This window comes from Diorhabda carinulata, chromosome 10 (assembly GCF_026250575.1).
Source record: "Diorhabda carinulata isolate Delta chromosome 10, icDioCari1.1, whole genome shotgun sequence".
Taxonomy (NCBI): domain Eukaryota; kingdom Metazoa; phylum Arthropoda; class Insecta; order Coleoptera; family Chrysomelidae; genus Diorhabda; species Diorhabda carinulata.
Window position 1 is genome coordinate 6404151 of NC_079469.1, and position 17771 is coordinate 6421921.

At 29.7% G+C, this 17771-nt stretch overlaps 3 protein-coding genes across 3 annotated transcripts; 2 read left to right on the forward strand and 1 right to left on the reverse strand.

Moving 5' to 3' along the window:
- Positions 1-1304: 1304 nt before the first annotated feature.
- Positions 1305-5609, forward strand: LOC130899086 (ribosomal protein L44, mitochondrial). The gene is made up of 5 exons (XM_057808831.1): positions 1305-1447; positions 1511-1753; positions 1810-2009; positions 3287-3590; positions 5493-5609. The coding sequence occupies exons 1-5, from the start codon at positions 1312-1314 to the stop codon at positions 5576-5578; spliced, it is 969 nt and encodes a 322-aa protein (XP_057664814.1). The 5' UTR covers positions 1305-1311; the 3' UTR covers positions 5579-5609.
- An 85-nt stretch (positions 5610-5694) lies between these two features.
- LOC130899085 (reticulocyte-binding protein homolog 2a) lies at positions 5695-11343 on the reverse strand. The gene is made up of 9 exons (XM_057808830.1): positions 10426-11343; positions 9845-10155; positions 8475-8725; positions 8212-8384; positions 7879-8163; positions 7579-7823; positions 6429-6651; positions 6189-6378; positions 5695-5900 (listed from the first exon to the last, which is right to left on the reverse strand). The coding sequence occupies exons 1-9, from the start codon at positions 11157-11159 to the stop codon at positions 5760-5762; spliced, it is 2553 nt and encodes an 850-aa protein (XP_057664813.1). The 5' UTR covers positions 11160-11343; the 3' UTR covers positions 5695-5759.
- A 397-nt stretch (positions 11344-11740) lies between these two features.
- LOC130899088 (ubiquitin-conjugating enzyme E2 L3) lies at positions 11741-17610 on the forward strand. Its single transcript, XM_057808832.1, has 4 exons — positions 11741-11989; positions 12563-12658; positions 13901-14087; positions 14596-17610. The coding sequence occupies exons 1-4, from the start codon at positions 11963-11965 to the stop codon at positions 14748-14750; spliced, it is 465 nt and encodes a 154-aa protein (XP_057664815.1). The 5' UTR covers positions 11741-11962; the 3' UTR covers positions 14751-17610.
- Positions 17611-17771: the final 161 nt, after the last annotated feature.

Consider the following 17771-nt stretch of genomic DNA (forward strand, 5'->3'; position numbering starts at 1 on the left):
TTTTTGAATTCTCAAACTTGTCAGTCTTTTGAACTGAAACTTTATAATTTTTTATATAGAAAACTTTTAATTGTTGTATGTCTTTTTCTGTTTCTTTTTTCAAATTTGCAAAAGTGAAAAGTGGCTGCCTATTGTTTATTATTTACTTTTTTGTGTGATAATTACTGGTGCAATTTTACTTTAGTGTGTAAGAGGTAGAAACTAATATCTATTAAATGAAAAACGATCTGTTGCATAAAAGAAAAGGTCCTCTAATTTCTGTGAAAATGAAATGGTTCGCATAATTGGGGCAGAAATATAATTAATAATAAAGAAATTGATAAAACAACAAACATGGAGAAACACTTGGCTTGGAAATAAAATTCCAAATATACTTAATGTAACGTCTTCAACTCTGATCAATTTTCAAAGGAAGTACTGAAGAGATTTTATGAAAATAAAAAGGAGATCTTAGGAAAAAAGTGGCAAATTCTAAAATTGAGGTGATAACCGAAGAAGACCGAAAATTAAATAAACTTTACACAAAATTTCTAGATTTAGAAAGCAAAATATATATTTCCAATTTAATTTTATTTTTATGATAGATTACAGCAAATACGCCCAATTAAATCAATTTCCAATTCTTGCAAAAATGTGTATTTATGTATAGTGATAATTGGAAAAAAACAAATTCCAGTTCTTCAAGAACCAATCATAATCCATACAAATATGATTCGGTTATATAAATGCACCAATATCCTCTACAGCATTTCATGAACATCTAAATGTACTTACTATACATACCACTCTTTTTAACTTCTCAAATACAAAATGATAATTTTATTGTACTAAACTACAATAAAATGTTAATGAAAGAAAATCATTCACATTATTACGTTTTGAACTGTTTCGCAACGTTGTAATGGTCATAGATAAAAAAAGTATAGAGGGTATATTTGAGGCAGGGTTCAAATAAGTTACACGTTTTTACATTCTCCAGACACTTATTATAACAATACAATTTTTAACATTTAGCAGTTCACAGGTTAAATTTGAGGCACGGTTGAATTAGTATCAAATCTTTAGACACATATTATAAAAATACAACAGATTACTTTCCGGATGCTTAAACAAACCTCTGCCTATTTTATAATGGAGTGAATAAATGCGCCCCTAAATATAAGCTATGCTCAAAATTTCGTTGAACATATAGTACATTATATTTCAGACAAAAGATTGATTATCTCCGAGAGCACGAACAGTCAAATTTATCTGCCATTTCGTTGTCTTCCATGCTACTAGTAAAAGACCAAAAAAACAAAAAAAATGTAGATGAATATTGTCATTAATGTCATATACACATGTTTAACATTTGAAGTAAACAATCGAATAATAATGGCTTTTTGGACAAAAACCGGTTGGGTAATAAGACAATGTATATCATTTTACAAACCTCTCAGAATAACAGGTTGATATAAAAATGTTTTTTTTCTACTATCCCTATTTATACCGACATTTTTTTATTTACTAGAGATACCATCTCGTCATATCCATAGATGGGTAGCACCTACTTTAAAAGAACTGTATAGACGAAAAGAAAGATTGGGACCAGAACCTGAACAACCGAGATCTAGTCATCTTGAGTGGAATTATGATGCTGAACTATTCGCATTTGGAAAACGTCTAGGTGAAGAATTGGACAGAAGTTTACTTAAGCAAGCCCTTGTACAAAGAGAATACGCTAATATACAAGAAGTAAAAGATCAACGTAAAGGTAGGGGCCTAATAACAACTTATATATAATTATAAAGTAATAATAAAATTGTTTAGGAACACCTTCAGAGGAGTTGAAACATAATTACGAGTTAGTTCAAGAAGGGGAAGATATAATTAATGATTATTTAAAAACAGAGTTGAATAAAACTTATCCAAAAGATATTGTAGATGCAGTTTTAAGATATCTAACTGAAGAAGAAATGTTGGCAAATATAGGTAGTCATATTGGTCTTAAAGATTTAGTTTTAACAGATGTAAGTGAAAAGGTTTCAATTATTATTTTCACTTTATTAAAAGGATAATTACATTGATTACGCACGAGTACTATTTATGTAGGGTCAGGATTTGGCTATGTGATTTTGTGAATCAACCCAAAATAAGTCAAAAATGATTAATAAAATTTTTAGATATCTCGCTTCATTTCATACCAACTATACCGTAATGGTGTAGTTGGTAAGGTTGTCATAATGCTCAATTAAAAACATGGAGATCGGCTGTACGTTGTACGAAATTTTTATTAAATAAGTCACTTGCTCTTAGTCCAAAGGAGGGTTACAAATAAGCTCACAAATAAACTAACATAAGTTGAAGCGTGTTTGAAAAGGTTGAACTATTCCTGTATTCATCATATGTAATATTTATCACAGATGGAAGTCATTTATAACTGCCCATTTTGCTTCAGCAATCTGTTCTTTGTAATATATTATTCAAATATTAAGGTAAATTATATAAAAATTGAATAAAAAATATTTTTTTTTGATAAATTACAAGGCTTCTGTTGAATTTACAGCTGTAAAATATTTATCAGTGATTTCAAGTGTCGATATCGCGAAAACAAAGCGAGATATCAAAAAAATTTTTTTTTCATTTACTTTTTATTTTGGCATAAAGAAGCCAAATTCATCAGATTGCGGCGCTACGGAAATCATTTCACATCTTAATATGATGTTTTTGCAATTTCTACTGTAATGTTTTATTTATTTTATTAATTTATGGACACTGTCTCTTACTTACTTAATTTATAGACACACACTAGACTTACTCACTATTTACATTAATTAACTATTCACTACTTATATAACTTATTTGAAATCACCTGTTACTTTTTACTATTTCGATCTGTTCACTATGTCATTGAACTATATACTGACTTCTCGCTGCTAAACAAGCAGGAATTTATACTAAAAAGAATTTCTCAAATAATTCTAGAAAGTAAACAAATACATTCCTATAAATTTATTCTAAAAACAATATAAACAAAACGCTATGTAGAAAAACAATATCAAATAATTACCGAGAACCAGCGCATTCGCCAAACTTTAGACTTTTACATCATAACCGAACAGGGCCGACTTCATGGTTCATGTCATGGATACTACATTAATCAATGATTTAGTTTTGTTGAAATCTCTCACATATTTAATATAAACTTCTTATCTGAGACTGTTACTGTGGAGGTTATTAAGTTATTTGAAATATTCTTCATTCTAGAAGCCTATGAATCTTAAATCTAGTATATGTAATATTACAGGAGTATCCACCTACATCTAAAACTTTAAGTGATACATTTAAAGCTGTTGTAGCAGCTTTGAAGCGTTCTCAAGATTTAGCACGTGCCGAAAATTTCGTTAAAGACTTTGTTTTGGTACAACTTAACGGAAAAAATGTATACGAGATATGGAATCTCAAAGATCCTTATGAATACCTAACAAGGTTACTAAAAGAAAAAGGCATCACTGATATTGAACCTCGTTTGTGTGCTGTATCTGGTTCTAATACTATCATGGCTTGTTACCAAGTAGGATTGTACAATGATAAGAAATTATTGGGAATAGGTATGTATCAACTGATAAAATGTATGTCACTGTAATAAAACTTTGTTTTGTTTCGAAAAAGAGTTTCTAAAGTCAATACAATCTTATAGGTCAGGGAAATAGCTTTTAATAATTTACTGTACACATTATTATTATTAATTTGATTTGTATTTTTATGATTTGACACTAAAATCTGTAAGCAGCAACAGACCACCACCATTAATGCCCTTGAAAAAATTCTGGAGTTGAATGGAAGCAATCTGATTGAGTTGATTATTAAGCTTCTATTTGTACAAAGAAGGCTGACACTGCAACTCGGGATTTGGTTCTTTGTTGAGGTTAAAAGTAATATGTTCTCGTATAGTCATGTGTGGCAACTTCACAAAAACTTTGAGCTCCCTTTATGACCAAAAAGCTGTGTACTCTGCAACAGCTTCATATCCTCCACAAGGCTCAGATTAGTTTATTTTTGGAGCTCGGCTTCTGGGCATACAGAACAGAGCAATTAGACTTATAAGCGACCTAGAGTTGGCCAGAAACTTGCGACAGCTTAGAGCATAGAAAAAAGGTCGCTAACCTGACACCGATTTACAAACTCTACAACGGCAGATGCTTTTTGAAGCTGTCCAATATAATCCCACCAAGAGCAGTATTTGCAAGACCTACTTAACAGGTAGACTTGATTCATGAACACTGAGTTTGCCTGCAGGAGCCCAAAACTTGAATTTATCAGAACTTCTTTCTTTGAAGAAGTGCAAGCCGTCGGAATCAACTACCACTGCACTACAACATACAGAAATTCAAGATAAATATACACTGGAATGTAAGAGGGTTTACCTTCATGCGCTTGCTTTTTACATAAAAAAGGTATTCAACAAAACTAAAACTATTTTGAAAAGTGCCTCTTATCCAAATTGAGCAGTTTTTATGTATAAATATAAAGATGTATCTATATTTTGGAAGTAGAGAAGTAGAATTTCATGTGAATCTATAAATACAGAATTTGCAGATTGTATTTTTACACTTTTAATAAATTAAAAAACCGAAAACATAATTTACTGTAAACTCCATTGAATTTGATAGTCTCTAGATTAGTAGTTGAGCCATACTGCAAGAGGGACACATAAATATAACTTCATATATATTGTAACGAAAAAGAACTAGTTTTAAAATTTTAAATTGATATAAAAAATGCCTTTATTCTGTAAGATGTTCTAAAATAGTGGAAAAGGATCTCATTGGCAAATGGCTGGCAGACCCTAGCAATGGTTGATGTAACTTCGAGTTATTAATATTCAAATATGTATTTTAATGTTGAATTTTGACGGACTGGTTGACAGTTTACAATAAATAGATTTTGTATTCATTCAATATCAATATAAATTCCAGGAAAGTAACCAGATAACGATTATTAGCTAATGGTGAATAATTTTGGCTGAAATCTGATGACCCAGTTTGAGAATCCCTGGATTATGATATATATATATATATACTCTATATAACTCGAAAAAATTAAACGAAATGAATCTTTAAGGCAACTACTATTATTAAAATAACCGAATTTTTTGCACTGGAATCGTTTATAAAGTTGAAAAAATACTGTAGTAGGTAAATTATAATAGCGACAGAAGAAAGTCGCGTAATTTGACATGAAGTGCAGGAACACTTCATACAATCACAGAAACAAGTTGTTAATTAGTCCTACTATTTCTGGATTTGACATTTGTGGTGGCTAATTCCATATCACTCATTGTTACCATAACGAATAATATTCGCTATAATACATTTTTTAATATGAATAATTAACAACAAACCGTAATAAAATACACTGGCATACTGATCTACAGGTTTTTTATATGCAAATTAACTCAAGTATGCCCCTTTGAACCCCTGTGACCTTAAGTGAATTTGTAATTGTTTTAGGTTGGGGCGAAAGTACCAAAATAGCGCAAGAAACTGCGGCGATTGACGCAATTCAGAGGCTACATAAACATGTAAATAAAGATTAAATTTGTATTATTAAAAATTAGATAATAAAAATTGTTTTATTCACCTTTAATAAATTGATTTTTATTAAATAAAAAATGTTTAGATTGTAATATATTGCAGGGAACAAATAAACGGACGAATAGAGACCGATATAATTAACATAAAATATATACATTTAATTAAATAAAATAAAAAGTTTTGTCATTGTGTTTCATTAATATGGGAGTCCATAAGTAACGTGCCATTTTCATCTTTGATACGAACCCTCCCGTTTGCGTATCGAGATTCTTGAGTACCATCTGGATAAATTATTTTAATGGTACCATCAGGATATTCCCTTTTCTAAAAAAATACATATAGTCAAATCTAATTCTTCTCAATCAGAATCAGATAAAAAAAAGTAGAACAAAAAATCTCCCACAAATTCAAAACAGAAGTAAATGCGTATCTAGTGAAGATTATGATTTTTTGTAAATTCTAATTGAGTTATACCAAATATACAAAACAATTATAGATTCTTGTAATGTAAAGAAATTTAACAAAAATGTATTTAATACCCAAACAACTGATTTTTTTTGAGATTCGAGTACCGAGTACATTTTGAAATATGCATTTTTTTGTAGTAATTACTTTAAACTGTGGCGTATGTGTTTCCTTTTGACCATTGGTTAGATATATTATTTTCTCTTCTTTGTTTTTGACCATTTTAGATCCGTCTGGATAATTTATTTCCTGATGTTCTTTGTAGGTTGTTAATGTAGTACCATCTACAGCTGTTATTCGCACTCTACCATCTGGGAATCTTTCTTCTTTTTGACCACTAAAATAACTAATTTTAGTTAAAAAAATACAAGATAATTGGTTACTTACTTGGGAAACTCGATAAGTTCTGTTCCATCTGAGTGTTTCGTTAACCATATATCTTTCTTGAGAAAATAATACTTTTCGGTGTTTTTAATTAAATCTGTTTCTCTGATATCACCGTTTGAATACTGGAGATAGATCAGTTTACCATCAGGTGATATGGTTTTTATTGTCCCATTAGTAAATTTTATTTCTTTCGATCCATCAGGAAATTCTCTCTCTATTAAAACTAAATAAAAAGTACAAAACTACCAATTATAATACGTAATGTAACAATATGAGAGGATAAAACTGAAAAGAGGCGTAATTTGAGCAAAAATAGGCATACATTTTCTTGAAAGTTTACTGACTAAAGAAAAAACTGCACAAATATTCAGTTTCATCTGTATTACTTCCACTAAAATAGATCTAAAAAGAATTCAAAACAACTCTCACTACCAAAAGAAAACACGGATACATACGAGGTAATCGATTGTTTACCCCACGACCGCCATTTTAATAAAGATAACTATTTCCTCAGATTACGCAATACGAATTCGCAGCCAACTTCACGCATTAGCATGTTGTCGATTACTCTTTTTATATTTTTGTCGTTAAAAATAACCTCTAATACTAAATTTTTCCTCATAAATTGAAATTAATTAATTCTCATTGAATCGCTAGAAACATTTACATGAATATACAATTTATATGATATATTGACGAATATATATGACAGATGTTAACATAGTTGTCACGTTGGGTTGTCAATTTTTTCCGGTTGATGATGATGAACATTGTAAGTTGTTATATTCAATTCAATCAATATGAAATACCAACTAAAAATTTTCAGGAATGTACGTATTTTACCGCATGTTACCGATTACCCGTTTTACATTTATGACGTTAAAAACAACCTTGAACGACATATGACAGATGTTTACATAGTTGCCACGTTGTAATACTTTTCCGGTTGTAGCGTTGTGAGTTGGTTAAAGTTATATTTAATTCAATCACTAGGCAGTAAATAAGGAAATATTAAGAAATTTATTTATATTATATATATAATTTATATATATTTCATATTTTATATGATTTATAAAAGTCAAAATTGGTATGGAAGATTTTAATATTGGCGGCTATAATTTTTATGAATAAAAGATTTTTAGTAGAATACCTTTTTTACGTTGATTGGTTCCTTCATTTTGTCCGAATTCGTTATTTGCTAATCCTGTCGATGATTCATTTTGTTTATCTAAATTTTTAGCAACCAATTCATTATTATATATAACTTCTACTTGTAGTTCCCTTTCGACTCTTTCTTTTAATTCTCCCATACCTCGTCGCTTATCTTTTTTCTGAACAAATTTAGTTCTATTGTCTTTTTTCAAGTCTCCATCTTTTATTGTCTCTTCCGTTAACCTACAATTGTACCAATCTTGAAAATATTCGATTGAATATTAATTAAAAATAAAACCTGTGTAAATTTCTGTTAATTTCTTGTAACATTCTAGCTTCTGCGTTCCTATTTATCTTCTGAGAAGCACTGAGTTTTCCATTTTCTTTTTGCAGTTGCTCCACCGATAACTTCAGTTCGGATTTTTCTTTTTCCAATTGTCTGATTTGATTGCGCAACCGAGCCTGAGTTGTACCATTTTTAGTTTCTTTCAGTTTCATTAATTCTTTTAGATCAATCAATTCTTTTTTCAAACTATCCATTTCTATACCGTCTTTCTTTTTAGGTTTAACATCTTTTACATACCTTAAAAAAAAACAATTAAAATAAAATAAACTGCTGCTAGTAACTTACATATCAAGTAAAGCTTTTTCTCTAGCAAACTTTTTTCGTTCCTCATCCAATTCTTCCCTCAAATCTTCTATGTCTTTATCATAATTCAATTTTAAGTTTTCTATTTCTGCAGTAAGTTCTCTACATTGATGTTCCAATTCTTTCGTTAAATCACATAATTTTCTCTTTTCTACCTAGAGGCAACAAAATATTTCTCAAATTACATTATTTGGTCCTTCGAGTCGAATATGTACCACGAAAAACTTGAAAAAGTTTCAACTCACCTCTACATTAGTTGATTCATACAACAACTTCTCTAGTTTATCTTGAAGATCTATACAGTTTTGACAACTTGCTTCTTTATTTTGGGAAAAACTGGTATTTACAGCAGTGTTTATTTTATTAAAACGTTCCAAAGTACTTTCGAAATCTGTATAGAAGCTAGAGGGGGATAGACAGTAGCTATCTGGATTTTTCACATACTTTTTATCTTCAGAAAAACTATTGGTGCGACTGGTTCTTGCTGATGAATTATCTATGGCGAATTTCTCCTTTTAAGTACCAATAAATTGAAAATAAAATGTTCATTTTCAATTGATATGTAGGCAATAATCATGAAACAATACATGTTATATATGTCATGGATAGAAACATTTATAAAAAAGGATTTTGCTAACTATAATTGACAAACTTGGGTATCACAGATGACGTGGTCTGCGGTATAGTCCTCCTTCATGAACCAACGGCATTCCGCATCATCCATGAGTCCGCCTCGTCGTTGCCTTTGTTGCCTGAGTAACCGGGCACCCAAACGAGCTGGATATTGCATCCTTCACACACCAGATTCTGTAGGACTCTCTAGCACTCCAGCACTAATCTATAGCACACCTTTCCAGCCGTTATGGCTTGTATGTCAGGTTTACTGTCTGAACAAATTGAGATTACAGTGATCCTGTGGCGTCGATTGAATATCGCGCGTCCGCATTCCATCACAGCGAATACCTCGGCTTGGGAGTCGGTTCCTCAACGTGTTTCTCAACTGAAAAAGATTCGCTTATTTTGTGGTGTCCTCCACAGAAGACTGCTCCGGCCAAGCTATTCCTCCTAGGGACGTCTGTGTACCGTGTGGCTCCATTATTCAATATAGCGGGCTTGGAGTCACCATTCCACTGCTCCCGCTCAGAGATGTGTACCAGATGGCCCCGTATATGAGAAGAAGTTTGACCCTTCTGCATGCCCAGTGAGTGCAAGGTGGCCTTTTTTATTTTGTTATCCACGTGTTTGTACCAGAGCAGTTTTGTATCCAGGATTACTCCCAGATATTTTATCGCTCTAGAGTATGTAAGAGTCACGTCTCCCAACGTTATATTTGAGAGCATGCCATTATTGCGCCTCCTGGTGAAAAGGATATCAGTTTACCCTAGGTTAATCCTCAGCCCTTTGGATTGGCACCACCTGTCCACCAATTACAACAGGCAGTCACTTTACGAATATAACTTGAAAATGAAAATTTTTCCAACATTAATTGAGTACACCTGAATTAGTTCATACTAATTCCCTCATTTCCAAGTAATTAGTTTCTGAACTCAAAACTTGGAATTTTTGATCCAATACAAATTATTTGTAACAATAACAATGAATTAAAATTTCTCACCTCTATATTCTCCTTTAGTATTTTCAGCAGATATCAACTTTAAATTATTTAAAATTTTAGTCAAAACATTTGAACTCTGAATCTCCTGACACATTTTCAAATTTTCATCATTAGTATTCTTTTGGGGAGATGTGTGAACACTATTAGGAGTACTAGCCAGCAATCTAATAACACTAGTATTAGTAGACACAAAACTAGAGTGATTAATTTTTTTTTCAAGAGTTTCAAAAATATGTAATTCTTCTTCTGATTGGTTACTGAATGAGTTTTCTAACATGTCCTCATGGTTATATCTGTCAAAATATGATTCTCTGAAATAAAAAAATGAAGCTTATTCTGAAAAAGCTTCTATATTCATAAAAATATGCAATGACTTAATATCATTAACAAACAAAAGAATTGAGTTCAAAATGAATTTCCTAGATAAAAAAGTAACTCAGACAGATTATAAATAAATAATTTGCTTTGAAAGATAAGTTATGAACAAGAAATGTTAAAAAATCATGCTCGATCTATAAATAAAAGAGATTTTAATCAATAAAGCAAAAAATACTGTATAAACTTTAGGATTTGTTACTTACAAAATTTTTTCATCATTGTACTTCTTAGAAGTGCAGAATGAGTGAGCAAACTCATTAATCTTCTCAATCACGTATTGAGGATTAAACTTGTTATCTTCAGAACATTCTACTAGATTTTCATCGTTAATAACCTTAGTCCATGTAGCCTTAGACTTAATATTAATCTCCGGTGCCTTTAAAGGTGTTATAGAATTCTCTACATATGCCTGCTCATTGCCCTTAATATCTGTGTAACATTTTTCTTCATTGCTCTTAATATCTGCATTGCTCTTAATACTTGCATTGCTCTTAATATCTGCATGACGTTTTTGTTCAATACCCTTAATATCAGTGTGACGTTTGTGTTGATTATTTTGAATTATTTTCTGTTCGTTGAACTTTTTTTTAATAGGATTCAGATTATATCGTGCTAAACCTGATCCCTTTCTTAGAAAAGGTTTTTTGGTTTTAATAGATACTTCTATAGGTTCATCTGCAGCCAGTTTTTCTTCAATAAGTTCATTGAATGGTTTAGTTTTCGGTAAAATGGCTTGTTGATCCCAGTCCACAGATTCGCATGTCTTAATTTGTGATTTTTCGCTTATCGGAGTTACGTCGTCCAAATCATCCAAATCAGACAATTGTATATCTTTAGCTAAATTATTTTTTTGCTTTTGTAACAGATTATCATAATTTCCTTGCCATAGTTTCAATTCTTGTAATCTAACTAAATACTGAGATGGTACAAATGACATCGCAGATATTATTATTACATGCTAAAAATTAATATCAGCGACAAGCTAATACAACAAAAAAATATTAAATTTGTTTGTATTTCCGTTGTCAAATTTTGAATTTGTTTCAATTGTGAGAGAAAACTGTCATGTATTTTAAAGTTTAATAGGTCATGTTTTCGATTGTACACAAAAACCAAATAAACTAGAATATGCCATTTTAAATGACGTCACAATCAACCGCCATATTGTCTTGGGGGACAAATATTGGGTTATTTAAATTAAAATTATTATTAGTAGTGGTTTTATATTTTAATGTCTTTGTATAAAGATATTGATTTCAATAAAAAAGATCTCAAAATAATCAATTTTCCATGCACAAATGAAATAAAATGTTTGTTTGTCCACCATGACAATATGGCCGACGTTTGAAATCACCTTACTCCAAATGACGTATTGGCTCTTGATAATCATATATTTTATTATTAAAAATTAACTATATAACTTATTAAACTGCATATTATTCTCAATGTAGTTTTTTCGTAATAAATTGTGATATTAAATAATGAAGCGCTAAAATATGACTTAGAAAAGTGTCTTCCATTCTATCCAATCACATTGACAGATGGCTCTGATGCTCTGTCAATGAAAAGTGTCAAATTTCCGAGATATAGAATTAAAATTGGATAGTGATGAAAAAAACTCCATATGAGTGTTGTTGATAGTTAATGCATAAATCAACTGTTATTTAGTCGTTTTCTTATTTAATTTGTCATAAGTTTGTAAATATATTATAGACGTGAGTTGCCCAAAGATTTAACAAAATGGCAGCCACTAGGAGATTACAAAAAGTAAGTTGGGGTTAATCAAAATTTATGTAAATCATGTAATGTTTTTGCGTATCATTTATATTTGAGATTATTGTTTGTTATAATTTATATATAGAATTTTTGTAACATTATGTAAACGATAAATCACATTTGTCGAGGTATTTTCACAAGCTAACTTAATTAACTACATATTTAGAAGTATTATGAATAACAATTTCCAGGTAAATTCTAAGAGTATAAAGATATTCACATTAGTATTACTTGAACTTGTAATCAACTGAGTTTTATTAAGATATTTTAAGAAACCAGTAGTGGGGGGTAATGACCCTCGCAGACCTCGCTATATTTTTAAACTTTTCTATGTAGTATCATAAAACAAAGTTATTATTAATTGTGATGTCTATTTAAAATCTTGAATATCAAAAAATATTTCTGGGGAATTTATTTTTTATTAACAAGTTGAATTTTAGTAACAATTACCAAACAAATGTTATTATCATATCAACTCATATATTAAACTATGTGAAATGTAAAATTAAATAAATTTCTATTTTACCTGTCTTTGTTGAAATTAACGATTTTATTCTTCATTAGGAACTAGGAGATATTAGAAATTCAGGATTGAAATCATTCCGTGATATACAAGTTGATGAAACTAATATTTTAACTTGGCAGGGTTTGATAGTTCCAGTATGTATTCAAACTTATTAATAATAATGACTAATAGATAATTAGATTCACTAAAACGTTATTTTATTCATTGAAATTTTGGTTATTATTTGAAAGTGGAGTTCGCCATATTTTTGATCTTAAAAAATCGAAAAAAATTAATATTTTTTAGGTTAGGCTAGGAATTAGTGTATGAAAATTTATTTCTTGTTAATAGAAGTAGTAAAACTATTATCAAAAAAGTGTTGAAATTTTGGTTTTTAACTTTAGGTTTAATAAAAAAATTTATGGAAAATGTTGATCATTTTAGAGTCAAAAATTTCACTTTTTTAGAAATTTCTAATTTGTTTAAATTGTTTCAATTATGATAATCAATTTTTTATTCAAATTTTTCGTTTTAGTATGTACTTAATAAAAAAATATTGAATAATTCAATTTTTTGATTATTATTATTATTCATATATGAGGCTTTCTATTGGAATATTGGGTTAGTGTTTCTGGGGGGTAGGCAGCCAACCATGCACCCCAACCCTCCTCTGTCTTTTGAGCTTGGGACTGGTAACAGTACTACTAGGCTAATCCACCCAAAACCAATGCAGGATGAGTTATTGACATGTGCATATCACAGCATAAATAACAATGGAATCAACATATAAGTCAAATAACAGATGATAGACTGGGAAAAATAGCAAGAGCAATCTCCAACTGGAACATAAGGGAAGATCGACTACGAAAGAGCCTAGAGAGAGGTTGAGGAAAGATATTGCAGAAGCAAAAGGCAATAGAACTGTTATGGAAAAAAGAAGAAGAAAAATGATGTTTTATTGGCTAAATAAGTCTTGAAATTCTGGTTTTCAAACTTAGTTCTAACTTTTATCATAAATGTGCTAAATAATTAACAAAATGGAAAAAAAATTATTGAAATATTAATAATTTTTGAGAAAATGACAAAAATTTCAACTTTTTCGAAACTTAGTTAAGAGTTCTTAAAATTGTTAGAATTATGATATTCAAGTGGATACTTGAAATTCTTTGTTTTTGTATGTACTTAGTAAAACACATTTTTAAGTACACTTTTTGAACACAAATTGTGTAATTTATGATTTTATTTATGAAAAATAAAAACATTAATTTTTTATGACTAAAAATAGAAGAGATTCCACTTCCAAATATCTTCAAAATTTTTTATAGAATGAACAAATACTTATTTATAATTATAAACGTTTTAGTAATTGAAATAATATGTTGAAATACTTCTTTTAGGATAATCCTCCTTATAATAAAGGAGCTTTCAAAATAGAAATCAATTTCCCTGCCGAATACCCTTTCAAACCACCCAAAATAAATTTCAAAACCAAAATTTATCATCCAAATATAGATGAAAAAGGTCAAGTGTGTTTACCTATCATAAGTGCTGAACATTGGAAACCTGCAACTAAAACAGACCAAGGTAATATTTTCAAAAATTTGGTATATTTCAATAAATTTGTTTCTGTTTTCATGTCAATTATAGAAAATTATTTTTGAAATGCTGCACATTGTTTCGTATGTTAAAACACCAAATGCTAGTAATATTTGAAAAGATATGTAGTTATTGAAATATTTTTATGTTTTTGACTATCAAATACAAAATATTTATAAGCACTTCTACTTTTAAACAAAACATACTTGGCGTGAAAATTATCAATCAAGTTAATTTTTTCTACGTTTTACAATTGTTTAGGATTATTATTTTAGGTTCATTATGTTCTAACAAATCTGTGGTATCTAAACTTGCTTTATACATCTTATTTATTATATAGCTTTGAAAGTATACCATGATACCAAGCTAGCATTTAAAAAATCTTTCTATTTGTTCCGATAAATTGATTAATAATGTGTTATAACATGTATCCACAATAAAAATAGTATTTTTAAATATGAAATATGACTGCAACTTATTAATTTTTCTTGTTTAGTGATACAAGCTTTAGTAGCTTTGGTAAATGAACCTGAACCGGAACACCCTCTTAGAGGTGATTTAGCAGAAGAATATATCAAAGATAAGAAGAAATTTACGAAAAATGCGGAAGAATATACGAAAAAACACAGCGAGAAAAGACCAGCGGACTAAATTAATTCTCATTTATTATAGATAACCGTCACTGAATGAATTTGATACAGTTTTAAAAATCAAAAAACGATCTTGTGGTTGTAAGAAGCGTGGTGCAGGCAGTTTTGTAAAAAAAAACAAAAAAATAATAAAATTTTTGTCTTTATTTTAATTTCATTAATTTCTATTGTGCTTTCTGTATGTACATATATCAGCTTTAAAAATTCAATATGAGTTGTATAAACCATATTTTTTTGCTTTCATTAGATCGTTTTTGGTATTTGTTACTGTCATCATATTTAATACAAGGAAAAATGTTCTATTTTCAAAATAAAAGTATAACAAAGAAACGTTGGGTTTCAACACATATTTGTTAGTAATTTTCAGAAAATACTAGTTGAAATTACACCTTCCGCTTGTGTACCAGCGTTTTCCATTTCTGCTCATTCATTGCCATTTTTTTCCAGTTCCTCCTGTTGTTATCAAATCCATCTTCACCTCATGCAACCATCTCGAGCATGGTCTTCCTCTCCCACCTTGGTTGCATTCTTTCATCATTCTTATTCCTGCTTTTGGTCCAGCTCTTCATATTCGTCCCAGTCATTTTACTCTTGTTTTTTGTATCATCTCTCCAATGATTAGATGTTTTGATTGAAAATGATGCTACTTTGAGATATGTTACAGACATCAATGTTGTTTTTAATGAATTTTCTCATTAATTTAAGTATTTTTTCCTTAGTACATTATATTTTCATGAGCATTCAATCGAATACAATTTTGTAACTTCAGTTGTTGCTTGAACATTTTGATAGAAGTTAAAAAAATAAAAAATGCTGAGGAAGGCGAATCTACAACCTTGTTGTTTCCTATTAGTTCACAAGTTTAGTTGGAAATTCCAAAATGACTTCTGGAAATTTCTATCGTTGCTCATGTTGAGGATGGCCAATTATAGAAAAATATCATCTACACATTGCTGTTTAATATTGATTCACGGGCTTATGAACAGATGGACATTATATCAAAAATATCTGCAACGTTTATTGTAACACATGATGAAGAGTACAAAAAAGCATAAACTTGTTGAAAATGGCCAAATATAGAAAGATATCACCTACAACCTTGTTATTTCTATTAGTTCGGATGATTAGTTGGGAATTCCACCAACAATACTTTTGCAAAATTCTATTGTAGAACATGATGAGTACAAAAGGACAAAAAACTTCCTGATAAAGGTCAGTTTCTTGAAGATATCATCTACCACCTTGCTGATTACTATTCTCCCTCAGGCTTATGATAAGTTGGTATTACATAAAAAATACCTTTGCAACTTTTATCGTAACTCATGATGAAGAGTACAAAAGGGAAAATAACTTGCTGCAGATGGCCAATTGTAGAAAGATATCATCTTTTCTATTAGTTCACTAGCTTAGGAGAGAATTTCACCAAAAAACTTCTGCAATCTTCTATTATAACACAAAATGAGTAATGATGGCCAGGTCTGTTTGCTATTGGTTCACCTTTGCTACTCAATCTATTCTAACATATGAAGAATACAAAAGTACGAGGAACTTTGGAAGGCCAATAAGGCAGACTTAGATGCGGTGACTAATGGAAAAATAATTATGAAAAAGAGATAAATTTTATTGAGAGAATTATCATCAATACCACCTTCTTTTACTTTCTCAAATTCAAGCTGCTCTACTTCTTCGTTCTTACAAGAGAACAAACTATTCTCAATTTAGACAATTCCCTTGCTAATATGCTTATTAGTTTTTAACTTTATTACATGTAAGTTGTTCTACTTCTTGATTGACAACGGAACAAGCAATTTTTTTCCTCATGTTTATTTTTTCTCTCCCTCATGGGTACTTCAAAGTATTTTTCCTCTCAAGTTTAGTTCCTTTTTTTATTAGTTTTGTAACATAATTATTAACATTATTTAATGAATCTTCAGAAACTTTTATTGCATATAGGTATAGAAAATTCAACATTGGTGAAGTCCAAGTTCTTATAGCATCTTCAAAAAAAATATTCACCATTTCTCACTCCATTCAAAAACCAGTATTGTAAATGTTAAGGGAAGTAAGAATTAGTAAACATTAATACCATACTGGATATTTCAACTCTACCAAATTTTTATTAAAAAACTATTTTGGTCAATAATGTTCAAAATCTGAAAAATCCCATGTTAAAGTTTTAATAACTTCCACCAAAAACGATCCAAAGTAGGAAAGATATTAAAAACAACCCCAACACTATCCTAATGTTCACTAACATGCTTCTTGTACTACCATGTTTGGTCCTTCTGGCTTTCTATTAGTTGTTTATCATTATCCGGCTCGAAGGACCAGGCAGTTGTAGTGGTAGTAAACAGAGTGCTCAGTTATCTTCAGAATATGCAGAATTGGAAAACTCCTTACTGGTAATGAGGAACAAGAAAGGTAGGAAAATTTGTGGGTTTGGTTGATATTGTTAGAATTAATGGATCTAAGGGTTTCGTTACATTAGATTGTACATATGATTATTCCCATTTTTTATAAATATAAATATCAGTTTTAGTGAAATAACTTTTCAATCATCATGAAAGGTTGGTGTAAATAAATTTAAGAACTTATTCCAATAATACATTGAGATAAAATGATTTATTACTTGCTTATGACATATATTAGTCAATTTCATTCAGTGAATATTTTTTGCATTTTCATGTTTTTTTCAAATTTTTATAATATTTACTAAATTATGAAATTGAGATGTTTATTTATTAAATTAACCAATTTTGTATATTTTAGCTTGCAGTTGCATAAAATCAATTTATTATTTTTCTCGAAAACCATATTTGAATAATACTTTTTGAATATAATAAAATTATAATTGAATCTAATCAGTGTTTCATTTTCTTGCCCATCAAGAATATTATTTAACTGTATAATCATAAAGGGAAAGTACAAGAAGATAGAGAAAAAAGAAGAATTGAGCAATCTAATGAATTGTCAAAATCCATTCAAAAATTGTCGCCGTGGGGTAAAAAAATGCTTTCGCCAT